This window comes from Phoenix dactylifera, chromosome 2 (genome assembly GCF_009389715.1).
Source record: "Phoenix dactylifera cultivar Barhee BC4 chromosome 2, palm_55x_up_171113_PBpolish2nd_filt_p, whole genome shotgun sequence".
NCBI lineage: Eukaryota > Viridiplantae > Streptophyta > Magnoliopsida > Arecales > Arecaceae > Phoenix > Phoenix dactylifera.
In genome coordinates this window covers 15,602,117-15,629,987 of record NC_052393.1, presented here as the reverse complement: position 1 = coordinate 15,629,987, position 27,871 = coordinate 15,602,117, and the positions used below count along the sequence as shown (strand labels likewise).

At 38.4% G+C, this 27,871-nt stretch overlaps 1 protein-coding gene across 1 annotated transcript; it reads left to right on the top strand.

The window, feature by feature from the left end:
• The first annotated feature begins 455 nt into the window (after window positions 1–455).
• On the top strand, window positions 456–22,155 carry LOC103698068 (mitochondrial intermediate peptidase, mitochondrial). The gene is made up of 17 exons (XM_008780032.4): window positions 456–806; window positions 893–974; window positions 1,077–1,129; window positions 1,232–1,286; window positions 2,734–2,872; window positions 2,957–3,011; window positions 7,350–7,572; window positions 8,039–8,134; window positions 16,813–16,932; window positions 17,015–17,140; window positions 17,610–17,765; window positions 19,624–19,740; window positions 20,164–20,289; window positions 20,377–20,444; window positions 20,707–20,842; window positions 21,047–21,212; window positions 21,332–22,155. Exons 1-17 carry the CDS (start codon window positions 601–603, stop codon window positions 21,568–21,570), a joined length of 2,163 nt encoding a protein of 720 aa, XP_008778254.1. The 5' UTR covers window positions 456–600; the 3' UTR covers window positions 21,571–22,155.
• The last annotated feature ends 5,716 nt before the right edge of the window (window positions 22,156–27,871 follow it).

Genomic DNA, 27,871 nt, shown 5'->3' with positions numbered 1-27,871 from the left:
TAATAATTATTGATTATTGAGAATTATTCTTTGGTTTAAACCGAGAATATATTTTTCGTCATATAAATATGTCTACATTAATCTATTTGAAATGTATCATATAAATATACAATCCCTATTTTTTTTATATATATATACTTCGAACCTGACCTGATTTGTTGGTGGGTCAAGATTGTCTGATCCGTACCGGACCCGCGAACCCATGGGTTGAGGAGCCGTACCCAAACCTGGCATGGCTTGTTGGCGGGTCAAGATTGGCTAACCCGTACCTGACCCACGAACCTCATGGGTGCGGTCGAGTCAGGTCGGACAATCGGGTTGGGCTGGACAGTGCCACTCCTGCGCCTGGGCCTCCATTCATGATTTAAAGCCAGCTCGTTCATATGAAGCCTGAAAATAGATATCCAACAGAATTTGTATCTCATAATCCGACCACAATTGAACTGGGCCGGAAAAGCGTCCAGTGCGGGCCGGCCAAACTCACTTCGTCGGTTTCGAGCAAGAGTTGTGGCCGCGATTTTATTCCGACTCCTCTCGAGAAAAGAGGGGCTGCCGTCGCACTCCCCTCTCGCCTCCGAGGCGGGAATAGAAGACGACTCCATGGCGTCTCGTGCCCTAGCGATTCGCCGCGGAGCCGCTCCCTGCTTCTTCTCCTTCTTCTCCCCTTCTCGCCGTCTATCTGTCGGCAGTTGCTTCGAGGCCACGGTCGCCACCGGCGAGGGGGCGACCGAGACCGGGCTCTACGGCTTCCCGGTCCTCAAGACGGCCAAGGGCTTCCGGAGGTTCGTCGACGAGGCCATCGAGAGGTAAATGAATCGAAGAATCTTTGTTTATTTCAATATTTGGTGAGATTCTCACAGGTTCTTGAATCGCTGCTGCCACTGGCCTTCAGATCGGGGGAGATAGTTTCTTACATCTCTCAGTTGCCTCCTTCGATGGAGGTCATCCGGGCCATGGATGAGATCTCTAACACTGTAGGTTTTCTTCCAATCTCTTGTTGAATACTCCTTTCTTCTCCCTCTGTTTCTTGAATTTTCTTGGCATTTTCAAGAATGGAAGATATTTGTTGTTGCTAGGTTTGCTCCGTCATCGATTCCGCTGAATTATGCAGAAACACGAATCCTGACAGGTATTGGCATTTTTTTTCAAACTTAGATTCTCGTTTCTCTTTTTCAAATCTCTTTGTTTATCCTTTCTTTCAAATAGTAATCTTTTGATTAAATTATCTTAGGGAATACGTGGAGGAAGCAAACAAGGCATCGATGAGGATTCATGAATATCTTCACGTGAGTTTAACCTAATTTTTGCATCTCTTTCTTGGCACCTTGGTGAGAATGACCCGTTCTTGCAACGCCATCCTCCAACTATTTGTAACCTTGAAGAGATTTTTAGAGCAGAAAGATGAATGTTTTACAATTGTATATGTTTGAGGATGGGATACTTAGCAAACTTTTCAGGGTCATTTAATTCAGTCATTGGAAGTAACTTGTCTCCTATAAATGTAATTTGATCAACAGACCACACTGCCTTATTGCATTATCTGTAGGTATGCTTATAATCTGATGATTTATTGGATGCAAACTTCATCCAAATTTCTATAGTTGTGGCAATTTGATGACTTCCCTAAACTATAGAACAAATCTTTTATATGGGAGTTATACATTTCATGTTATTCTTCTAGCTGGGGGAACTTGTTCGATGGTAAATCTTCCAAATTCTTCTGTTTAGGCATGAAGTTGGAAATATGAGGTTCTTGTACATTAATAGATAACTCATCGCCAGCCTGCATGATTTGATAGGCAAAGCGTCATGGTAATTTCTCAAAGCAATTGCTTCAAGTCTTCTATTTAGTTATGTAAATATAAGTTCACTCTCAGAAAGAGGAAAGTCATATATTACCTACTTTTGCAATAGGATCAGATGCAGGCATTCTGTCAAATCCATCCTTCATGGCAATTTTAATCTTGTCTAAACGCAACATGCCAGGTTATATAATGTCCCATCTAACTAGGGGAGATGCATTACTCTTCATGAATTTGAACCTTTTTGATCTTTCACATCCTATTTTCTCATTTGATGCCAAACGTCCTCATAAATAGGGATTGATGGTTTTCTGATAGATTAAACTAAAATAAAAAGGCACCAATTTCAAATATTTCCAAGAAATGAAAAAGAAAAGTGATAAAATTTTTAAAATCTTTTTATCCATTATTTGTTTTGTGGTTAAGGTAGTACAACCTTTGAATGAAGCATCTATGGTTGTTTATTTTAATGAATCTCTCTGTCTGTGTGTGTGTCTGTGTATCTCTCTCTTTGAAAAAAAAGGTGATATTGTGTCACCAAAGACTAGGGTTTCAACCATGGACCTTGTCCAAGAGCATGCCTGCAGGAATGGGGGTGCCAACCATGAGAACCAAGAATCTCTTGGCGCATCTTGTTTTAGAGAGGAAGCACATGTAGCACATCTAAGACAAGAGAGATTCTTTTTACTAGTTAAAATCTACATTAATTTGAAAATTATGCGAACTTCTCTTATTTCTTGAAAGGGAGTATGACTTTATATTACACCTTGTAGACTTGCCTATAACATTTTATATTCATTGTTGATTAATCTGTTTTTTGTTGAACATGCGACAATTGGCAGAGACTTTCTTTACTATCTGTTCTACATGTAATATATTTATTCTTCTCACCTGTAGAAGCTTAAGATACTCTTTTGTTTTTTGCTTGCAGTTTTTGAATACCAATTATAGTTTATATAATGCAGTAATTAAAGCTGAGCTTGGAGGTAACCTCATTACCGAAGAAGCTCAGAGGGCAGCCCAAACCTTGCGAATTGATTTTGAAAAAGGAGGCATCCATCTTTGTGCAGGTAGTAGTTCCATGCTTGGTTCACTTTTATACTCACTTCATTTGGTGTTTCTTGTTAATCTAACTTGTGCATTGTCTGCAACAGAAAAGCTAGAACGAGTTAATCAGTTAAATATTGAGATTGCTCTGCTCGGTAGACAGTACGTATCAAGCATTCACCATTTGAACCTACCAGTTCATTTCTCAGTGATATTACTATGCCTTCTCTTTTCTGCTATTGCTTTTGCACACTAACTTCATGAATATCTTACAGATGAAAGATTGAGTGTTCAAACAAATATCCCTTTTTTAATGTGTGGGACTGCTATACCTTGCTTTGATGCTACACACTCTTATTGGTTTGGATGTGACCAATGAACTTGTATCTAGACAAAGTATTGCTGTAAAACATACGAAAATTTCAAACCTGTAGTGGCCTAGTAAAGTTGTTGAATCAAGTTCTTATAGATAAATAAGCATGCTTTTGAAAGCTTGTTTAGGTCACATTGCCTGTAAACATTCTTATATTCGTTTAGCTATGGATCTTAAGAAACTTAGATAGCCTCTATTTGTGGGAACCTTTTGCTTTATGTCTAACAATTCGATCTTGCAGGCAATTATGCTTTCAAAAGCTTTTGAGCTTTCTTTATGCTGTCGTGCACCTTTTAAAAAAGGGAAAGTTCCTAAAATATTTAAAAAAATGCCTATCTTTACAAAATATTTGTTTCAAAATGTCATGGGCAGACTGAAGAGAGTTTGGAACTCTGGTTGGTACTTAGCTCCTCTTTGGAGGAGGGTATCAGATCGAGGCCAAGTATGCATGACTTGTTGTGGCTTAGTTAAGCGGGGTTTGTGAATATGCGAATTGCATTGTATTTGCTGGCACAATTGGTGAGGTTATCTATTGTCTGCTAGCAGTGCATTGGTCCTGGTTGGGAAAAAGCCCACCATTACCCTATAGGTTGATTAAGAAGGGCTAGATAATTTGCATTTCTACATGTTTCTTTTGTTCCTACGCTTGATTGGGCTCGCATGTTCTTGTTGTCTTCACTTGGTCACCAGATTATAGGTTATTTGGACCTGAATGCCTGAAGATGGGTCGTTGTTTGGTCCAGTCAAGTAAAATAAACCAGAAAACAAGTCAAATTTAAAGAAATCACTCTAATTGTCTTGTTTTAACCCTTTTTGTCAGCTTTATGAGTAAAAGACGATTGCCTTCTCTTTTAATTTTTCTATTAAAAAATACTTTTCCAAATTAAAATTTAAACTGAATTTTAAAAATATCTTAAAAATGATCTGCAATCATTTGGAAAAAAAAGACTGGATCAGCAACATCTTTGATTCATTGCTTGGCTCAGTCTGTAAGAGAAGTGTATGAGTTCCTATTAATGCATATTTGCTGAGGGTTATGGTAGAAGTTGGATCTTGTGCTTAATGCAAATATGTATTCTTGGTTAGATGCACTTAATGGGGAAAAAAGTCAGATTATGCATTGGAAAATGAGAAGATTCAATTGATAATGAATGTGGGAATTGGAGTGAGAATGATTGAAGGAATTGAAAATTTGTTTCTTCATTATCTAAAGTGGCATGGAGAATGGAAAGAGATTTGACACCATAATTCATCATTATCTGTTTCTATGGTCCCAATTATGCAGTTTGTATCTTAATATCGAAATTTTATGGATAAATATTGAAATTAGATAATAAGATTCCTACATTTTCTTTTTACTACTTTTAGTGGTGGTGTCTTTATTCACAAACTTGCAGCTAAATATATAAACTCGCCAATTTCTAAAGCAGTTTTTTCAGCCTCGGACTCAGTCATAGATTGTTCCCAGACCTTGATGTGTTGTAACTTGATTCATAAAGCTGAACTGATATTAATGGGATTAGGCTTGTTGGTTACAGTCATAAGCTATGCACTTTAATTTCAAGTAAAAGAAGAATAAACTTTCTCTTAGCTATGCTGATATAATCTCTCTGCTCTTATTACATTTATCCAATTCTGAGACATTACCCAGACCTCGACGTAAATTTTTTTCTTGCATTTTTAACATAAGTTTCAGCTTCAACAGTCATTCAAGTTTTTCTGAGTTTGAGTTTCTGATTTTGTTGATATCACTGCATTGAAAATGTAATTCTGAAATTACATAGCTTCTGTGATATGGATTGCAGCTAGCACACCCTACTTATTAAGGACAAAGTTTTTTTATGATGCTTTCAATATGAAACTGTTGTGGCAATTACCGTAGGGGCTATGATGGTGGAGGTATAGCAATCAAGGTAGTGAAGGCTTGTAACAGTTGCTTTGGTCTTGTGTGGATCGAAGAAGTGTGAGAGGAACTTATGGTAGAAGGAACACAATAGATCACATGGCAAAGAACTTGGGAATTGTAGGTCAAGAAAACAAAGGCAAGTGCTCTTTTTTTTTTTTGTTTAAAAGCCTGTTGGATATCAGGTTGAAAGTTAATGTTGGTTGGTCCTGTGCTTTTGCGCACCTTTCTGCGTAACAAGAAATGCATCGAACAAACTGCCATAACAAATTTGCCCATCAGTAGTGCTATGTAAATGTGGAATTTGTTCGACAGGAAAGGCTATTAGAAGAGTGATAATGCAGCTTAATTGATGTCAGGGGAGTATTAACCAGAGATATAGAGAAAGTGCATGCTTTTACATAAATAATAATTATTTCTACGGAAGATAATGAAATTGGTGAAAACTGAAGAGGTTATTCCAAATCATTAAACAATGGTTTTGTTTTAAACTGATGGAGAAGTGCAGCTCTAGCTTTGCAGTTAGTATTAGAGAATGGAGAAAGTTTGAGTGTGCATAACAGGGTAATTTGATTAATTTTAGTAGAGAAAGCCCTGAGAAAGATGAAGAAGAGAGAGGTAAGTATAAGGTGAATAAAGATTCCGTGCATTATGACAAATAGCCATTTGCGGAGATCTTTGGAAATGTTATTCAGATGAAAGGAAGCATTTGTGTTTATTAATGCACTTAACTTGGGAACCGATGGACTGGATTTGCTCCCCCATTCCCAAGGGCATAAAAAGTTAAATATACATACAGTTTTAAGGACTCAAGTAAGTCAGCAACAGAACACAAGGTTCATTTTGCAAAATCTTTCCTGGTTTCAGTACAGTAAGGTTGGTTTATAGCTGTATCAACTACCAACTATGGGTGGCACAGTTTTGGCCTGTGAACTGGTACATGCTGTTCCTTTGGTTATGTGTAGACACGTTCCAACAATATTATTTTATGCTCAATTGTTTGCTTAAATAAATAATATTGTGTTGTTCATTTACTAGTACCTGGATAGCATATCTCAGCATACGTGTGCCTCATTGGTGCTCAATCTATTCTTGTGGATTCTCAATTTTAAATTAATTATTCATTTATACTTTTTGTGTTGATTATTAGTGTGAGTGCCTGAGGTTAACTCTTTAAGCTTCAGGTTTAGGTTTGGTAGATCAAAGGAGAATATGGCAGGAGGGAAGATCTTCCCATGCTGGTTAGAAATTTGCTGTTGGTCATCACTGAATAGAATTTCACTAAGTTGGGTAGCAAAGCTCAGTATTTAAGATTTTTAGGTTTCTAGAGTTTTGATAGGACAGCAGGCCATTTAAACTTTTTTAGAGTTCGTGTTCTGTTCATTAGTGCTGATGGAGTCTGCATTGAACCAAGTGTCTTTTTGGGCCTTCATGTAGCTGGATGACTGCTACGTGTCTTCTGCATGAATTTATACGTAATGTATTCATGACCCTCTCCAGCAAAAATGACTCTAATCCAGGAGGGAATGTGTCAGCCCCTTAAAAGTCAGTTAAGCTAAAAGTTCATGGCATGACACTTGACTTTTGGACAGTTGTCCCAGTTGAACACCATATATAGTTATGATTTCTTTATATACAAACCTGTGGAGTAAGGTAATATTAATTATTTATGCAAGAAGAATATATTTTGGCCTTTAAAGATGAAAGCCTTCCAAAAAATGTTGTCTGGACAGGGCTATTTGGGCTGCAGAGTACAATTATGGAGTCGATGATCAATATGCTGTGATTGTGAAGAGTTTGGGTGGAGGCTGATTTTTTGACTTAGGAAATCTCCCGTGCATGAATGACTTCTTATATATTCCCATATATATTATATGAGGAAAAAAATCTATGTTTTGTGTAATTAATCTTTTTCTTTAAGGTTTCATACAGTTAGTTAACTATGTATCATCTTTCTATGTAAAGATGGATTTTTTTATTTCTGCCTTTTTCGAGTGCTTTCTAATGGCCATCTTTGTTTCTGTGGGCTTTTAGTAACATTTCATTGTGCTTCATGTTACATAGCTATGGTGTTAAATTTGTTTAGGATGCTCTCTAGGAGTAATATGTCAGTGAGATTGAATTATGCTTTTTGGTGAATATTTTGAGTTGATATTACCTGTCCATAATAGCAACAACACTACCTGACACTGCATAGAAGCTTATTTCATATTGTTCTCATCAGGTTCAATGAGAATATTATAACTGATCCAGGTTTTGTGGATATATTTCCGGCCTCACGCATACCAAAGCATATGCAACCTCATTTCAAGCCCATTTATCAGCCTATCTCTACTGCATCAGAGGAATCTTTGGACAGACGAGATAAGAAAAAAGAGAAGGGTTTTCGAATACCAACAGATTCAAGTACTTTATCTTCAGTATTAAAATGGGTATCCGATGCAGAGGTAGTGTTTCCTTTGGAGTTAAATTTTGGCTATATCTGTTCTCAAAACATAATCTTGAATGCTATTATCTTTTCTCAGAGAATAATCTTTTTCTTTTTTTATCGTTGCCCATTTCATTCATGTGCTAAACATGCAATTTTCTTTAAAAAAATTGTCAATATTTTTTCTTTTTTATCATTGTTTTTCTATATGCATACACTGGTGATTTGTGTGAATAAGTGCGAAAAAGGGGCTTTTTTCCTTTCATAAATTTTAAAATGGGGCTGTTGGTTTTCATGACTTCTAAATAGAGCTTCTTTCGCATTCTTTTAATTTTTCACTCGATCTTATAATCATTACTGTTACCGCGAGACCTAATCCTGTAAGGGTATTATACATACATCATTAATTTTTTTTTGATGCTAAAGTTTTTGAGAGAATTTTTGACACTAAAATTAAGGAACTTTTTTATTCTTTTTCTGTCCAGGTTAGGAAGCAGTCATACATAAAAGGGAACTCCACTCCACAAGCAAATCTTGGTGTTCTAGATAAACTTATAAGTGCTCGTCATGAACTTGCTGAGGTTGTCCTCATTTATGCTTGTAGTTTTTAAATCCACTGGACTTCTAATCCATCACCTAGATCTTTTAGGACTAACATTTGCTCAGAATGTGAATAATTTTCTCATGCTTGATTAGATTACCAAATGCTAACTGTACATTTTTGGAAGAGCAGATTTATATATCACCTTTTTGTTGTTAAGGTTCTTAACTTGTTTATGTCGTGGAAAGAATGGATATGTATTTGTTGATTGAAAGCATTTGTAAGTATCTGGTATATTTGGCTTTGTTGTGTAAATTGATTACCGTAATAATGTATTTTGGTGTTGCATCATTCGTGCATTTGCACTTGTAAAATTCATGGTCACCTTATGTACAAATATTTGGTGTACTTCTAGACGTTAATTTACTGAAAAACTATTTGAGAACACTGACATATGTCCACAGTTAGAGAAATACATATCCTGGTTGAACTATGCATCAATATTTAGCCTTTGTAATGGAAACCAGTTTATAATTAGGCAGAGATCGTAAAATGTTTGCATTGCAATCTTTTTAGCCTAACTGATGGTCCTATTCATCCAAAAGTTACACCTTGATTTACATGGTATCAGAGTCTCTATCACTTTAAAAGGCTCATAATACCTGCTTCAGAAATCATCCAAAAAAGTGAGCATGTATTAAAAATCTTCACCATTGGATTTAACTGTCTAATTGATTTCTATGAAAGCACAGTGTCATCAAAGACTTTTGGTAGATTGTCATCAATGGAGTCTATGGTATTCTATCCACATTTTGCAACTTATATATATATATTTGTATATATTTAATTTGCTTTCTTCTTTTACATTTCTTCTATAGTATATTTGTATCTTTCTTCCTCTCCCTCCCTTCCCCCCCCCTCTCTCTCTCTTTTTCTTTTTTTTTCTTCTCCTTCTCCCCCTCCGGTGACGACAAGAGGTGTCTCGGTTTCAATGGCGGAGCCATCCCAGTCCGCTGTCAGTAAGACCCGAGACGCCGCAAATCGGGCGGTTCAGGACGGTTCCACAGACCTTACTATGATACTTTGGGCTATAACTCAGCCCATTACAAAAGCTTCCAAGACCCCTTTAGGATGCTTAATCATCATTGGGTATTCCCATTGTTGGAGTTATATTTGAATTTAAGAAATTTTTCACATTCTGGATTGTTCATTGCAAGGCTTGCTGAACTAGTACCGGAGGGCATATCGGCCGGTGTCCGGTTTGTCATGGGATGGGTGTGTACCATGCTGTTTCGGGGCATACCAAAATAGGTTGAGTTGGAGAGGGAGGGGGGAGAGAGAAAGGGAGAGAGAGTGAGGGAGGGGGAGGGAGATCGAGAGGGAGGGAGGAAGGGGGAGGGCTGAGGGGAACCCTAACCCTAATCTTAGCCAAGCAAGCGAGAGAGAAAGAGAAGGGGCGACATGACTCTTATCGGTGATGCCAAGGAGCGTGGAGGGAAGGATGAGGAGCATCGAGTGGTCGCGAGTAGGGGGTGGGGGGCTTTTTACCGAGCCAAGGGTTTTAATCAGATGGGAGCTAGTTCAGTTTCTGTACGCCCCAAACTGTGTGGTTTGTGGTGGTACAGCTTGTCAGAATATTTGAGATCTCTTGCTCCTAGGCTCTCTTTTCATTAAATAAAAGATTCAAAACAGCTATACATGGAAAGTAAATCAAGGAGACTTAGCCATCCCTGATTCCTAGCTATCACCTATAATTACATAGCTATATTAGGACAGCTATGCATGGAAAGTAAATCAAGGAGAATTAGCTATCCCTGATTCCTAGCTATCACCTATAATTACAGCTGTTATCTCTAAATAATTATAGAATAATTACAGAGTTAATACTCCTAATTGTGTTGCTCACGTGACACCCCTTCTCAAATTGATGCTGGTTGGTTAACAAGCAACAATTTGTTTACAAGAAACTGGTGTCTATGGCACGGCAAGGCCTTGGTGAGAATATCTGCAACCTGGAGATTCGTGGGAACATAGGGAAGGCTGATGACATTGCGATCAAAGGCCTGTCGAATATAGTGGCAATCCACTTCAATGTGCTTGGCGCGCTCATGATAAATAGGATTATTTACAATTCGGATGGCACTAGTATTATCTGCATGTAAGGGAGTGGGATTGTGCCGTGGGAAACCAAGTTCAGAGAGGAGTCCTCGGAGCCAAATGATCTTGGAGCAGGCAGCAGACATTGCTCGATATTCAGATTCGGTTGAGGATTTGGAAACCATGTCCTGTTTCTTACTTTTCCAAGAGATAAGTGCATCACCAAGAAACATGCACCATCTTATGGTAAAGCGACGGGTATCTGGACATCCTGCATAATCGGCATCATTATAGCCGATCAAATCAAGTGTAGTGCTAGTAGGGAAGAATAGACCACGTGTAGGAGTCCCTCTGATATATTGGATGATTCTGCGGACAGCAGCTAAGTGTAGGTGTCTAGGATTCTGCATGAACTGGCTGACTTGTACGGCGAAGGAGATATCTGGCCTTGTGATGGTCAAGTAGACCAAGCTGTCTACCAGCTTACGATAAATAGTAGGATCATCCAGAAGGTCTCCTTCATCTCAACGATATTTCACATTAAGCTCAAGAGGAGTGTCGATAGAGGAAGTATCTTGGGGACGGGCCAGGTTGATCAAATCGAGGGCATACTTATGCTGATTGAGATACACTTCAGTGGAGCTGCGGTGGACTTCAAGACCAAGAAGATAGGTTGTGTGGCCAAGATCTTTCATATGAAAAGAGGTCTGAAGGTTCTGTTGCAGCTGCTGAATGAGAAGAGAGTCTGTATCCGTGATCACAATATCATCTACGTAGACCAAGAGTAAGACAAGACCAGCTGGAGTTTTATGGAGAAACAAAAAAGAGTCATATTGACTCTGCTGAAATAAAAGACCAAGAAGAGTGGTTCTAAACTTATCAAACCACGCGCGAGGGGCCTGCTTCAGCTCATAAAGAGACCGCTTCAGCCGGCAAACATGATTAGGATGAGCTGCTGAACTGGAGGGGGGCTTCATATATATCTCTTCTTTTAAATCACCATGGAGAAATGCATTTTTGACGTCCATCTGATGAATGAGCCAGCTTTGAGAGGCGGCTATAGCAAGAACAACACGAACAGTGGTCATCTTGGCAACTGGGGTAAAGGTTTCTTCGTAATCCACTCCATATTCTTGTTTGTTGCCTAAAGCAACCAGCCTTGCCTTATATCTGTCCATAAACCCATCAGATCGAAGTTTAACAGAGAAAACCCACTTACATCCGAGAGGCTTGACTGTGGTAGGACAAGGGACAAGCTCCCAAGTGTTGTTGGCTACGAGAGCATCAAGTTCCTCCTGCATAGCAAGTCTCTAGCACTCTTCGTTCGCAGCTTGAGAATAAGTAGGGATTGCAATGTTGGCCAGAGTTGCAGAGAGATAGTTATGAGAGAAGCCATATCTATCTGGAGGCTGAGTAGACCTAGTAGAGCGCCTAACATCAGTAGGTAAGAATGCTGGAGCAGCCTCCTCAGAAATAGTGTGAGTAGAAGATTCTGAGTTGATAACATCCAGCACAGGAACAACAGTGGTAGCAAGGTTACAACTGACAACATTGAGCTCCACCGGAGGTGAAGAAACTGCAGGGGGAGCCGCAACTATGGTGGGTGCAGTACTGCGGCGAGTATAAACCAAACATGGTTTAAAACGTCCAGATGGAGGGGCTGCAATATCAATATGAGGCAAGACAACAACGAAATCAATAGTTAAGAAATCCGAAACTGGATTAGTGGCAAAAAAAGACTGATTTTCAAAGAAAATCACATTCCGAGACACCCACATTCTCTTAAGAGCTGGATCATAACACAAGAAGCCCTTTTGAGAAGGACTATATCCCATGAAGGCACATTTGACTGACTGTGCAGAGAGATTATATCGTTCATGTGCTGGCAAGTGAACAAAGCATACACACTCGAAGATGTGAAGATCCTGGTATTGTGGATTCTTGCCAAAGAGCTGGAAATGAGGAGTGTCCATGCCCAAGACTAGAGAGGGCAGCCTATTAATAACATAGACGGCAGTAGAAAGTGCTTCTGTCCAGAATTTGGAAGGGACGGAGGACTCAAGGAGCAAGGTCCGAGTAATGTCAAGCAGGTGCCTATTCTTTCTCTCGGCAACGCCATTTTGTTGGGGTGTATAAGGACATGTCCATTAGGAAAGAATACCTTTCTGCTGCAAGAAGTCCAAAAAATCAGAGGATACATACTCCCCACCTGAGTCTGTTCGAAGAGCTTTGATGCAAGTGGAAAACTGATTCCCCACATAAGCTAGAAAATTCTTGAAGGTAGACAAAACTTTTGACTTGGAGCGCAGAAAATACAGCCAAATGAACCAGCTGTAATCATCGATGAATGTGATAAAATATTTATATTTTGCACGAGAAGGAACTGGTGTGATACCCTATACATCACTGTGGACAATCTCAAACACTTTTTCTGCTCTACTACTATGTAAAGGAAAAGGGAGAGTTTTGCTTTTGCAGAGTTTGCAAGAAGAATACTCAATAGGAATAGAACAAGATTCTTTATTTCTCAAGTCTCCAGATTTCAACAAATAATTTAGAATGCGAGTGTTTGGATGGCCCAAACGTTGGTGCCAAACCTCACTCTTACTACAAATGGTGTTGCTAGCAAAAGATAGCACATCAGTAGGCTTATTTTGAGTGATCTGTAGAGGAAATAATCTCCCAATCTTAGGCCCCTTCGCTATCACCTTGCTCGACCCCTGCTCCTGCACGATACATCCATCATGAGAGAACCACAGCACAACTATTGTCAACTAACTGTCCAACAGAAAGAAGATTGGCAGATAACCCAGGAGCGATAAACACATCATGAGTGCAGCAGAAATATCTGCAACAGCTGTAATAGGAATTGTGTTTCCACTAGTTGTTTGGATATGTGAATTGCCATGATACTTTCGAATATTTTGAAGCATATCAGGGGTCCTAGTCATGTGATTTGAGGCACTATAATCAAGGAACCAAGACTTAGAAGAGTCATAGAAATTAACTTGAAGACCCAGAGCAGAAAAAGCAGAGATAATCATCTGCTACATCTGCTGCATCATGGCTGGAGTTATGAATGTAGCAGATGTAGAGGATTCTTCACACGATGAAGTAGAAGAGGCAGCAGACTCCACCGAGGTTTGATAAGCCTTTGGCTTGGAAGGACGGATGGGGCATTCTTAGATGATATGACCGTTTTTCTTGCAATAATTGCAGAATTTCTTGCTGCAATTTACAGCGATATTGCCATATTCTTTACAGCTATAGCACTGAACCATACTCATATTTTTTGACCTGGATCTTCCTTGGGCAGTAAAGGCAACTGGAGGAGTGTTGCTGACATCTTTCTCCAAGAGAGCCTGAGTAATTCCCCTCTGTTCTGCACGCAGCAGCTCTCCTAGGCAAACAACTAGAGAGGGAGGGACCTCCCTGTTAAGCAAGGCAGATCTAGTAGCTTCAAATTCAGGACGCAAGTGCATGAGAAATTGATCCCTTTGGCTCGTGGCATGGACTTGGTGCACAGCAGCCAAGCCTTATGCAGGAACTTTAGCTTGAATAAGGCCAGAATCAACAAGGCCAGAATACTTGGTCTATAGATTAAGAAAACCTGAGTAATATTCCTGAATTGACAAATTGTCTTGAGAGAAATTGGCAATCTCCAACTCAAGCTGATAGCGCCTAGCATTGTTGTCATGATTGAACACAAGTTTGAGGTAATCCCACATCTGTTTTGCTGTGGAATATGGACGCAGACTTAGAACTATATGAGAGTCAACAGACCTGAAAATCTAGGAACGAATTCCTGCATCAGTGGCTATCCATTCAGCCCTTTTTTCAACCTCAGTTTTTGCTGGGAGCTTCATGGAGCCATCAATATAGCCCCACAGCTTTTTGCCTTGAAGAAGAGTTTGAAACTGAAACTCCCAAGTCGAATAATTCCTCCCTGTGAACTTGATGCAGACAGCTTCATGCTTCTCCATGATGACAGACAGAAAACCTCGAACAAGAACAAGATGAATAAAAAAAACAGACAAGAACCAAGATGTTAGAACTAGGGGAGCACCAAAAAAAACCACCAGAGATAAGCACCAGAATGCTTCGAACCAGGACTAGGGCAAGAAGCTCCACAAGCTAAGAGATTTTCGAAGAAAACTAGGAAGAAGTAGCTCTGATACCATGTCAGAATATTTGAGATCCCTTGCTCCTAGGCTCTCTTTTCATTAAATAGAAGATTCAAAACAGCTATACATGGAAAGTAAATCAAGGAGAATTAGCCATCCCTGATTCCTAGCTATCACCTATAATTACATAGCTATATTAGGACAGCTATGCATGGAAAGTAAATCAAGGAGAATTTAGCCATCCCTGATTCCTAGCTATCACCTATAATTACAGCTGTTATCTCTAAATAATTACAGAATAATTACAGAGTTAATACTCCTAATTGTGCTGCTCACGTGACACAGCCAACCATGGTTTGTTGAGTTTCTTCTAAAATTTAATAGTCAGGTTGTCGATAACTACAAGAAAATGTGGTTGGTCCTAAACATTTTTTGGGATTTTTAGAGGCTCTTTCTTTGCGATTTCAAAAGTGCTTCCATATCGTCCAAAAGACTAGATGCTAGAGATTTAAACAAATCATGTCCTCGATCTTGACAAGGCCTCTGGTCTCCCAACTCATAAGCTTTTCTTTTATTAATTGCTGTTTTGGGAAGTTTTGGAGTGGAGCTTTAGTTTGATGAAGAGTCCTTTTAGAGTCCAACTTTACTAATTCTAAAGTCATAATACGTATGCTGATAATCCTCTTAGTACATGTTATCTAGTTGTTTTAGTGTCCATGAGATTGACAAATGTTGAAGAACTTCAAATTGATATGGTTAAGGGAAAAGAATGTGAAGGCCTGGCTGCTTGCCCCTCCATTTTTCTTATTTTCTTGTGATTTTTCTTCTCTTTCCTGATTCTATTTTTGTTTTTCTCAGGTCTACTTTACTTTTTCCCTATTATCATTCTTTCTTCTTTATTGCTTCATGTCTTGTGTTAACTATTAATAATTGAGCTTTCTGAATATATTTGCAATAACTCTTAGCATTACTTTGTGTTACTTAGTTTTGAAGATTACTCGCAGCCATTAATTAGCAAATCATTGTTAATTTTGATCAACTAACAAAGTCCATTACACTTGCGCTATATTGTCACATTCTGCAGACTTGACTTCTCCATCAGCCTTGAAAGGCTAAAACCCTTACATTATGTTAAGGGTGCGAATGGAGAGATTTAAGTAGAGAAGGAATACCAATTCATATTCTAATACTTAAGTTAGATAGTTATACAGTAGAATATATGCAATTTAATACTATTTATTTACATTTTTAATTAGTGTTTTAACTTCAATATTATTTTTTAATATTTTTCATTTTTTCCTTATTATTATTTTTTTATTTTTAGATATTATTTTAATTGTTATTTTGGTATTTATTAATATTTTTTTATATTGATATTTTTTATAAGTATCTTCGTCTAACATGAGTTGCACAATGCTCATTATATTACAAAGTAAACCTTTAAACAAAATTGATATCAAGGTCCGCCGTACCGGTGGCATCCCGGATCGGTACGAAACGGGTTCCGTACCGATGGCGTACCGGTCCGTACCGGTCCGAATCGGTGGCGTACCGGTCCGACCGGTCCCGTATCGGTTCTTCAACAATAAATTACCGGTACCGGATTTCACGCTGATCCGGTACCGGTCCCAGGCCGGACCGGTACGGCAGACCATGATTGATATAATATTACAATACATTAAATAGATTTTACTTGATATTTTTATAAATTATAATAAAATAATAGTTTTAGATTAAATATTAATTGTAGTATTATTTTTATTTTATACTAAATTATTGATAATTGAATCATATGAATTACGTTATTTTTTGCTGGTTTATATTATGAATATTATTAATCGGTCCATTTCCAAAAATATCATTCCTACCATTCCTTCCATACAAGAGCAGAATCACCATTCCTTCCATACAGGGGCAGAATCACCATTCCTTCAATTGAAGGAATGGTGATTCTAAATGAAATGTGATTTCTGAGCTTATTGCCTTGCTAAAAATTGGAATGGGCTAAAGCTGGAATCCCCATTCCATTCCAGCATTCATTCCAGTGTACCAAACGTAGCATTAGAATCCCTTTCTTAGAATGATGACCCCCTCCTCGCCCCCACCTTTCTCTTTCCGGCAATCTTAGGAATTCATCACCACTGTCCTGTTCATAAAAGCTGGAAAGCAAGGTCATCAGTTCACTTGAATCTTTGGTTGCCTCTCATGCAAGGTCCATCAACACTCATAAGCATCCTTAACCACTTATATGAGAAGCCTTCATTATCCCATAACAAGCTGCAGATGTTCTTTATGATTGCTGGCAACTTGTACAATACAATAACCAATTTGCAACCTCAGTCAAATAACTTTATTTATTGCTTCCTAATTGCTAGATAATTCTGACTTTGTTCAATAATTCATTACATTCCTATTGTCTTAGTTTTTCATTTCTTTTCTTTTATGCCAAACCATTGTTCCTTTTTTTTTCTTTTTTGATTCTGAGTGGTGGGTGCAGATAATGGGGTGTAAATCTTATGCTGAGTTTGCAATCCGCCCAAACATGGCAGCATCACCAGATGTTGTCATGTCTTTTCTTCTTGATTTGAGCAAAACTGTCAGAAAGAAAGCTGATGAGGTATGAATAAAAGCAATTACTTTAGCTAGATTTAATTTTTTTTTGTTTTCGTAAATATGTAATACCTTCATCCTCTATGTAGGAGTTTAAGAGAATACAGGATTTCAAGAGGCAATTTTGTAATGAAAGATCTGCAGATTTAGAGCCATGGGATGAGGCTTATTTTACAGGAATGATGAAATCCTCTACATACGACTTGGACTCCTCAGTATGTTTCCTCTACTCACAGGGAATGCTGGCTTGTCTCAGAGCTCCTAAAGTTGTCAACACTTTGAAAGCAGATACACTGTAAAACTAATCTGATTTTTCTGCACCAAGTCCTTCTTTATAACCTTGATATCAAGACCAAAAGAATTTTAATGAAATTCTCTTTCTTTTTTAATACCCTTTATTATTTCTCTTCTCTTTTTTTTTCACTAATTTTAATAATAGCTAACTGAAAAGGAATTCTTCCTTTGATAACCTTAAGATAGCATTATTTGCAGAACTCAAATGTAGGTATTTTTTTCTCTGTCATTGTGTAGTCTTTAATCCTTTTGACTGTAAGATGAATGTTGTTGTTTTTATGACCTTGCATTGCTGTTGAATTTCTTACCTTTTGTTGCATTTAAGAAATTATTTTTCTTCTCTTTTTCATTCTTTCTGACAAGTTTCATTGCCAACGTTGTTCCTAACAGGTCATCTTATCATACTTTTCCTTGTCTCAATGCCTTGAGGGCTTGAAGGTGTTGGTTGAGTCATTGTTTGGTGCCACTTTTCATAGAATTCCTTTTGCCCCAGGCGAGTCATGGCATTCAGATGTGATGAAACTGTCTCTTCATCATCCCCAAGAGGTACAGATACACAGTATATGAATGGCTAGTGTCTGTTTTGCTGCTAGCTGTGCAATTGGAACTATTCTTTATTCTACCAAGTGTATCCAAATTATCTTGGAAGTGTATTTAGGGCCTCTTTGGATGCGTGCACAAGTTGTGCAATGAATATTTCTAATTAGAGAAGTTCTATGACCTGCTTGGGAGATGTAAGCATTGGGAAGATAGGATCTTCTCTAATTATAGAAGTTTTAGGGCCATAGGATCCTTAAAATGTGGACAAGGTAAACCAGCTTTCAGATTGAACAAGTAATCCCAATTTTTTGGGATTGAGCTCGAGGGAGCATTTGTGATCTCAACGTTTCTTCCTCTCAAGCATCCATTTCCTTCCTCGGGTGTTTTCTAATATGAGCTTTATCATGAACGTAAATTCTGTGGCCATCCAAACACCTTTTAAGCTAATTCCTTGGTACTCATGATGCTCCATATTGTTTGCAACTCTAGACGTTGCATAATACTATTTTGTTTCTTTATTTCTTTTTGTGGTTATGGTCATCTTTTGATAACCTCCATAGGTTTATAACTTAACATTTAGTTTTCGATGCCATATGGAGTTTCAGCAGCACAGTATAGACCAAAATGCCAGGCTTTTTGCAAAAAAAAAAAAAAAAGGAACTGTAAATTTTTTGTCCCACAAGTATTTCAGGAACTTCCTTGTGTCCCTGTGTCTCACAGGTGCCAATCTTCTTTCGCTTCTACCCTGAGTAAAGGTACATGGATTTATTTTTAGGATATTGTTTTTCAAATATCCAATTGGTCTACTATTGCTAGGATGGATTTAGTTTTGTAATACCAAAGCTTCTCTTTCATGTTGAAAATGAGGTTTTAAGTGCTTGCTGATGCTGGCCCGTGTTGGGCCAGTATGGCACAAGGCATGGGTTGGTGTGGCACCTTGTAATCTTATTTGGGGATTTTGATAAAAACCTTATGAAGTCATTGTTTCATCTTTTTTATTGTGGCATGCAACGACATATGTGCTGGCATGGCATGTATTATTATTTCAGCTGGTGGCTGGCATGCTCGCCAACACTGGTCCTATGCATTCAGTAAGTTGACTCTGGTGCTAGTTAAATTTAGCAAAAAAGAAAAGAAAGTTCACCTCATTTCTGAAGGTATCTAAAGAGTATTTTGCCTGTACTTGAAAGTGTATGGACTTTTTGAATTGAAGAATGCGATGGTTAAAAACAAGTACCTAATACATATCCTAGTTATATCTGACAGTTAATAATATCTGATGTTGCTAGGACACATGGGTTCTTCAAATGGCATGTTGTGTCTATCCAAGGTGCCTGTGTCTAAGAGATTCCAGCTTTTTTTCAAGTAGTGTTCTTCTGCCGTCAGTTATGACTATCATTGTATATCATCACTTTTTGTCTAATACATAAACAAACTATGCTATATTTTGTTGTTGGTGTTTCATCCTCCAAAAATGTTTGTAATTCATTATCTTCAGTGTGTCCTTGTGACAATGACTTTACATGTCTTTGATTTTCTTTATTTTTTAATAAAAGGGGAAAAAAAGATGACATAAACATCTATTACACAACCAGAGTGGCCATTTCTATATTTGCTGCCTGTCGTTTATGAGAGGTCTAGCACAACTACCTATATTTGTTTGCAACTGCTGCTCAAGTTTCAGCAATCCTTGCGCAAACCATTTTAATCAAATTATGAGATTGTAATGTATTTGAATGTATTCATATGTTCTAGTAGAGCCAATATTGACCTTACATGTTCCTTGCTGAAAGTTTTTATCTTTTACTGGTGGTATATGTTGTATTTCTCGACATGAACTAAGGTGTGGTTCTCATATATCCAGGGTGATTTGGGGTTTCTCTATCTTGATCTTTACTCCAGGAAGGGTAAATATCCAGGTTGTGCTCATTTTGCCATTAGAGGAGGGTGCCGAGTATCTGAGACAGAATACCAACTTCCCGTATGATGCTGAACCTGTTGCTTGTTATCCATTCTTACATTTGTTTTGGTATTTGGATTTATTGTTATTACATGCTTATTGATGTCCATGTCAAGCGAACATGATGGTCACTAGCTAAAATGCATGTCAAAAAGTATGAAAGCATCAGATCTCTTTTTTGAAAATCTAAGTTCTGTCAAATATTGTATCTACACAAAAATCTGCTATTCAAAGATGTTTAATATTTATATTTTTGGAACATATTTTGTATAGAATAGTTGTCTTTGATAATATACGAAACAGCCACATTTACTCATGCTTGCGATATTTGTTTTCCAGCTTCTCAACTTTCTGCTTTACTTAATGAAATGCTCAAGATTTTCCATTGTTTTCTTTTGTTAATTAGGAATTCAGTATTCATTAACTCAAAATAAAATTTTACAGATTGTTGCTTTAGTCTGCAATTTCCCAGGTTCTCCTGGATCATCAACATCAAGGCTCAACCACTGGGATGTGGAAACCCTGTTTCATGAGTTTGGTCATGCAGTTCATTCCCTTCTTTCAAGAACGGTAGTTTATATACTGCTTTACACATTCAACATAAAACTGTGATCATGTTTTTCCTTCTACTGATATATCATATTGTGAACATCTCAGGATTATCAGCACTTCTCAGGTACTAGAGTTGTTCTGGATCTAGCTGAAACACCGTCAAACCTTTTTGAGTACGTATTTTGTTCACTCTCCGGATCCAGTAGTTCCGATATTAAAAATATGATAAATTATTTTCATCTGTTGGAAGGAATAGTTGGGAGTTTGAAACCGCTGATACTTAACTGGAAAACTCATTGTCTTGCATCCCTAGAACTATATAAAAAACACATCTCATTTCTTAGAATGCAATAAGAATTGAAAAATAAATGCCAGTGCTGAACAATCTACAATGTGCTTTTCTGCTAAGTGTAGTTGATCACGATGATCTCTCAGGTACTACGCTTGGGATTATCGTGTTTTGAGGACATTTGCTAGACATGATACGACCGGGGAAGTAATACCAGAAAAACTGGTAGAGGCAATGAATGGTGCTCGAAACATGTTTCCTGCAATGGAGTTTCAACGACAGGTATATTTTCCCCTTCAAGCTCATAGCTTGTTTATTCAACATTTTTATGAATCACATTTTCCATGAACTGATGCTTGCCTGCATCTCTTCTCTCTCTCTCTCTCTCTCTTCATGAACTTCTCTACTTGTAGCTAAGCTTATTTATGTATTTATAAATGTTCTCTGTCATTCCTGATTGCTGGATGCTTTTCTGCCTAATCCTAGATATTCTATTCATTGATGGACTTAACACTTTTTGGTGAGCAACTGGCCACACCAAGAGACACAATTTCAGTTGTTGCCGATTTAAAGAAACAACATACCAGTTGGAACCATGTGGAGGGCACACATTGGCATACTCGGTTTAATCACCTTATAAATTATGGTGCTGGTAAGCATAAAGCCATTACCTGATTTAAGATTGTTTTATCTGTGGAACTTCTTTTTGCTCTAGAAGCTAGTACCCTCTGTATTCATCAGCTGAAGAATAGTCCGGACTTCTTGTTACAGGTTATTATAGTTATCTATATGCAAGGTGTTTCGCGGCAACCATTTGGCAAGAGATATGCCGTGAGCATCCTTTGTCCCATTGCACAGGATCCGCCCTTCGGACAAAATTTCTGCAGCATGGTGGAGCAAAGGATCCATCAGATTTGTTAAAGGAACTTGTTGGCAATAGCATTGTTAGGAATTGCAGTCATGGGATCGTCCCTGATACTAGCAGCCTTCTTAAAGAAATTGGCCTTTAGGTTCTGCCCATTTCAAGCACCATATGAAGTTGCAAATGGAAGCCTCGATGTTGGCTTTCTGCTCTGTGGTGTTTCGGTGCTTTAGCTTCAGAACTCAGGCAATGCTTGTGGTGAAGCCACTCCAGTTTCACAAGATGGATTTGACTTGGAGAGTTGGATGGATGTCAGGTGGTCGTGGAGTCAGAAAGAGCAAGAGATATAATAGATAATGTACAATCTTCACAGCCTCGTGAGTTTACGGGACAATGAATTTTTGGGGAAGATGGCAACTGGGGAGTTCATTTACTGCCCCTTGTATTACTGAAATCATGGCAATGCTCCTCATTATTCTTTAGTTCCATGATCTGTTGCCAGAATTGATGTGTTTAGTGCTCCCATCTACCAAAAGGAGTCCTCTTGTGTTAATTATTCTCGCTATTAATGCTCTAAGATTGTATGTGACACCAAAAGTTCTTGTCTGAGAATTCAGGCTAATGATAATGATTCACACCTTGAACCAGGTGGATCAAAGTTCATTGGTTCAAAAAACTTGTAAAACATGAGAAGGTAAATTTATTAAGATTATTCAGCAAGTTTTGATTAAAACAAAGAAAAGACCTCTTCTGTTGCATCTCAATTAATCCAATAATTTGATACTATCTCAAAGTGAAATATCATCATCAACATTTGTGTGCATTTACCTGTATTCTATATTTGTTTGTTGTCAACATGTGGGCAACGATTATAATTTGCATTAGATGTGTGTTTTCATTGGAGCATAAGAAGCATAATGGTTCACTAAAGCACCAAAAATCATTAACCCTAAATGAATGAACCAATGATTACATATACATGCATAGATAAAGGACATAGATATGATGATTACTGTATTTCATGTTCGTTTGTTGTCAACATGTGAGCAGTAACTATGATGTGCATTAAATATGTGCTTTCGTTGAAGATAAGAGGCATAAATAAAGGCTGCAAATGGGTTGGATGGACCCGTGATCCGACCTGACATGCTTAGACCCGATTTGGACCATGATTTAAGAATTCATGGGGCTTGGTCGGGTTTCAAACTTAGATCCATTGCACATTTCAAATTGGGTTTGGGTTTATTGACTTCTGAACCAACCTAACTCGCCCCAATTATTATATAGGTCTAATTTTGATCTTCTAACCTACCATCCTATCTGTCCAACCTAAAATCGATAATATCGTCAACCAGAGGTGGGGGGAGGTTGTTCATGGGGGTGTTGGGGGTGGTATTAAGTTGGCCTACCATCTACATTCTACTCTCCTAAAGTCCCAATTAGAGATTAGTCCCATAAAAAGGTAGCGTCCATCACTTATTAATTGGTTCGAAATAAATGGTATCATCATCCCACCAATCCAAGTTTCTTAATTTTATTCACATGACATAGGAGATATTGTGGCAAACTAGATAGCTACATGATATCCATAGATAAGATGTTTGACTTTTAGATTGTAGATTGATATTGTGACTGACTTGGTATTCCATTCATATTCTGTTGCAGGCTTTTAGATATCTTTAAACATAATAATTCGTATGATCCATAGAGAATGCACAACTTTTGGTAATGTTTTATAAGTCTTGTTAGAAAAAATTATCATGTTAAATGTGTCATATCATGCTTCCAAAGAAATAATCATATCTTACTATAATACTAGGATTTTCTTTTGTCCAAATTTTACTCTTTCATTTTAGAACTCTATATGTGTAATCCGAATTTGATCCAACCCGACCTAAACCTGATCTGAATTTGAATTTTTCATGTTGGGAATGAGTTATATGTGAAACCGATCCAATTTGAATGACTTGTTGGGTCTAAAGGTTTAACTGTAGATCCAACTCGACCTGACCCGATCTTCTATTGGGTTGGGTCTGGGTCCAACATTAGGACCCGAATAAGGAACCAGGTCAAGTTGGAATCACTCATGATCCTAGTCGACCAGACCCATTTGTACCTCTAGGCATAAATGGTTCACAAAAATGCGAAAATTGTCGGTGTTAAATGAACGAAGGAATGAATGAGTAGATGTATACATGCATGCATATATACATAAATAAATAAATAATACATAAATAAAACACTGGCCTATTTCTGCAAAATCAAATATCCAGTAATTTTTTTAAGCCACTTTTTCCCCTGGTTTATTTGCAATAACAAGAAATTAGGCTTTGGATCTTCATATACACTATTATGGTGTAGTATAAGGTGTCCTCCTTTAGTTGCTTGCTCTCTTCTTTCATGTGCTAAAGTACAGAAGTAATCAAGATAATAGTGAACTATAATGCTGTTTGGTAGGATGAAGATTGAGGACTGCTAGCTCACGATCCCAAGATTCTCTCAAGAAGATCTGCATATACCTCTGAAGCCGATTTGTAATGTCTTGCATGTGGCTATTTTACAATTTCATTGTCCATGAGAACTGAAAAATCCAAATAAATTTTCAACATTATGGAACTTAGCAAAAAATTATGGAAATTGGGGTGACAATCCTTCACCTGCCCTGGAAAAACTATGATTTCTCTGGCTTTTCAATTACCAAATATAACCTAAGCTCTTAATTTCCATAATTTTTGCTAGTGTTGATTTTTTTTTCTTTTAGGATATAATAAATATAGGTTGCAGCGCACAAGGAAACTAAATTTGTCAATTTGATCTTGGAGGCTACATTAAAACTTCTTTGCTCTGCCGCAAAAATTCTCTATCTTTTTTGTGGACTTATAACTTGTTCCAGATCAGTAGTTGTCTCCTTAAACCTTCGGGCTAACCATTCAAAGATGAAAGATTTCCCTCGGGTAATTTATGGCAGGACAATACCCTGTGCTTTCCTGTATGTGAGGAATTCCCCCCGGGGGGCTCGAACCGCATTTTCTAAACGAACAAGAGCCAATCCGAATTGATCCTGTAATGAAGAAGACTAAGACGCAACTCTTTACCTCAGCTCACTAATCTTGTTCTGATCAAGGACTTTCAACCGCTTATTCGCTCTGCACTGAACGACTATCGTCAATGCGGCTGGAGCCGCTAAATCCCACAGCAAGTATTCTCAGTCGGCGAAGGCTAGATCCCATGGTTGGAGTTTGACCTCTTTGAAGAAAGAGCGAGTCAATAATGGGATTTTTTCGATAAACAGGAAACTTAAGATTAAGATGCTCCGGAATGGAAATGAGGGAATGTACATTCAGTAAAGACCCCGACGTATAAATATTCACAGCCCGGCTCACACGGGCGGACAATATTCACCCAGAGCCCCGTTGCGACCGCAAAGCGGGGATTTTCGCATCTTTGCTTACTATTCTGGCCTTGTTCGCTTAGTCGCTGCATCTTTCCTCGCTGGGCTCGACTATCCAAAGATCCAGCCCTCGCTCCCCTTCTCAGTGATCCTCTTGGCTTCCTCGGTGAGTGCAACAATCGAACAAGAGAGGAGTTCAGGCCCCCCCTTTTTTTGGCTGTGAAATTGGATCTGGGATTGGGGTTTTAGATCCTCGGGAAATCCCTTTTCTTAATACCCCTATTCTCCCTTCATCCGGACGTACTGCTGCTGTTGTTTCTATACGAAAATTTTGTGAATTTTTTCCGCGGCAGCTATCCTGCATTACTCCAAAGTCCATTTCTTAACTTTCAATGAGCTGCATGATGATGAAGATGGGTGCCATGAAAATTTCAAGCTAGTAAATTAAAGAAATGAAGGTAGTTCAATCTTTCATTCATGTCTCGTATTTACAGAAACAAATAATTTCATAATTGATCTAATATGCAACCTGAAACTTTTCAATCTCATTTTTTTAAAAATATGGACACAATTTTCTTTGAGTTAAAAATTCTCACAAATTCCTGTATCCTTTTCAAGTTGGTTCATGATAAACTGATACGCTTATGATGCTATAGGAAAGGGACCTTTAGATGTTTTTGGAGTCTCTTAATGTCATTAGCCAATTCTCCTTTGACCTCGTTAACAATTTTTTCTAATTGTGTAACTGATGCTTTTTACAATGCTACTATATACACAATCAATTTGCATATAAAATAAAAGAGAATTTTCTTTTGAAGAACCAGAAAAAAATCATCTTATACATCCTTCTATTAGCTGAAAAAGAGAGGAATTTTATATGCAAACCAGCAAGGTCAGCTCCTGGAATTCTTGTCTTATGAAGGAAAATGCTATTGTCACCCTCTCTCTACAGTAAGATTCGTCATTACCGGATTTCATACCAGTGCCATACTAGCACTATATCAGTATAGTATGGTATAAAATTTTTTCGACGTACCGAATATCGGTATACCTTCCATACCATATACCAGTACTGATTAGTATGATACAGTATGCTCGTAGCGCCCGGTTCGGACTGATACAACAAATCATGCTCCATAAATTTCAATATACGGCTAAACTCAGTTGATCCCATGTTAATACACGTATCTATAATCTTAAGCAATCATCAAAAAGTATTGATGGATGCAGTGCCGGCTGTGTGCCTTTACATTGCTGCTACATGAAGTACGTTCCGCATGATGGACCCATTCAGAAATTTTTAGCAGCAGCCAGAGCTAGTTGTTTGAGAATAAGCATCTTCATCAATGCAGACATTGGAAATTTAACCACGGATGGGCAATGAACTTTTCTCCAGGGGCCGTTGATGGAGGGGTGCCCTCGGTCCCCAAGGCCCACACCAAGCCTTTTTTTGCTGCTTGACTTCTAGCCGCATTGCAATGCTACCGTAGACCAATTGGAAGGTAGCGCCAAAGATTTGCCCGTCGGAATTGGAATTGGTAGCCTAAGTTAATTGAAAGACAACTCGGATGGTTGGAAAGTGATTGCACAGTGGCTATTCATTTGAACTAAAATAAAGAATACAAAGTACAAATGCAACAATTAGCGTGCAGAAGCTCATGAGTTGCGTGCTCGGCCGTTGCCTCGCGCGCAAGGGCGCGCCCGGTTGGTTGACGCGCGTGGCTGGCTGGGCGCGCAAGCACTTGTGCGCAGCACGCGCAGCAGTTGCATTGTTTGGCTGGCGCGCTCGGTTGGCTGGGCGCGCAGGCACTGCTGCGTGGCGCGCTTGGCCTTTGTGTTGTTCAGTTGGCGCCCATAGTATTGATGGGGGAATTCTGGTGTGCGGGCTGGTCCTGCGCGCTGCTGTCGGTGTTGTTGCGCACATACACTAGTCTTGCCTGACGCATATGCCTGATTTTTTTTTGCCCCTTTCGGTCGTCTAAGGCATGGTCAGCCTCTAGGCTCATCAGTTGCCCGATTCGGTCCTTGAGTGGTGCTTGGACCTCGCTTGGCTGAGTGCCATGACTGTGTGGTTTTGGGGGGCTTCCATCAGCCGTCCGTTAGCATATGTTTACTGCCAATACCAATATTGCCAATAAGTACTTGCTAATAGCTTTTCTGGTGGTAAAAATGAGACACAAGATTATATTAATAAAAAATAATGAGTCAACCAAAGTCTTTCGACTGATGACATGCGAAGTTAGCGCAAACGTCACAGATCATTGTTTTCCGAGGACTAATTCCAGCGACCCATGTAAGAACTAGAGCTTTGCCGAAAAGAATCTATGAACTGAAGCTTGTCTTCTTTTTTGGGTTTTAGTGACATTTCAACAGTGGCAATTCCAGATTGTGGTGCAACCTTTTTATTCATTCATCAAAAATTAAAAAAAAAGAACAAAAATACAGGTTTGGTGCTCATGCATGAACAAATGATCATGCACTGCTTATAGCATGAGAAAAGTGGTTCTTTGCTTGTAGTGAAGGGTTAATCTGGTTGCAGAATTAGCACTTGAAAAACAACAATTCAAGCAGCATTTCATCCAACAACTCTCCTAATTACTCTGCTCTTGTGATGATCCCTGGATCACTTGTCTTCTCTTCTCTTTTGACTTTTCCGGTCACTGCTTATCTCTGCAGAGATGCTTCTTTGAGCGACAGGAAATCACCTCCCCAACCTTCATATCAGGGACATCGTTAAATGATGCATGAGATTTCATAGAGTGGCTTTCCGAACCAAGAACTAACACACTGTTCCCAGTCTCCTTCCACTCTCGCATTAGGGCTGATGGAGTGCCGTCCAGATGAACAAGGATATGGACATGATTCATCCATCCTTGAGCCTATAAAACCTCCCCTTTTTTCACCATGGCATGACTAGTAGTTTGTAAAATCAAAAAGATTTATGGAAATAAAAAAACATCATGTGAAGCCAATAATTAATAGAGATGACAATGAAAATGTTCATTGTATCATGAGCACAAAGCCTGTCAGATGAAAATTTATGCTTATGGTACAGCAA

Bases quoted from the DNA above. Each gene is read 5' to 3' on its own strand.
- LOC103698068 (XM_008780032.4), top strand. From the start codon at position 601: ATGGCGTCTCGTGCCCTAGCGATTCGCCGCGGAGCCGCTCCCTGCTTC. The intron at 20,290-20,376 runs GTAGTTTATATA...TGAACATCTCAG, and splicing joins ATTCCCTTCTTTCAAGAACG to GATTATCAGCACTTCTCAGG. The intron at 21,213-21,331 runs GTAAGCATAAAG...TTCTTGTTACAG, and splicing joins CCTTATAAATTATGGTGCTG to GTTATTATAGTTATCTATAT.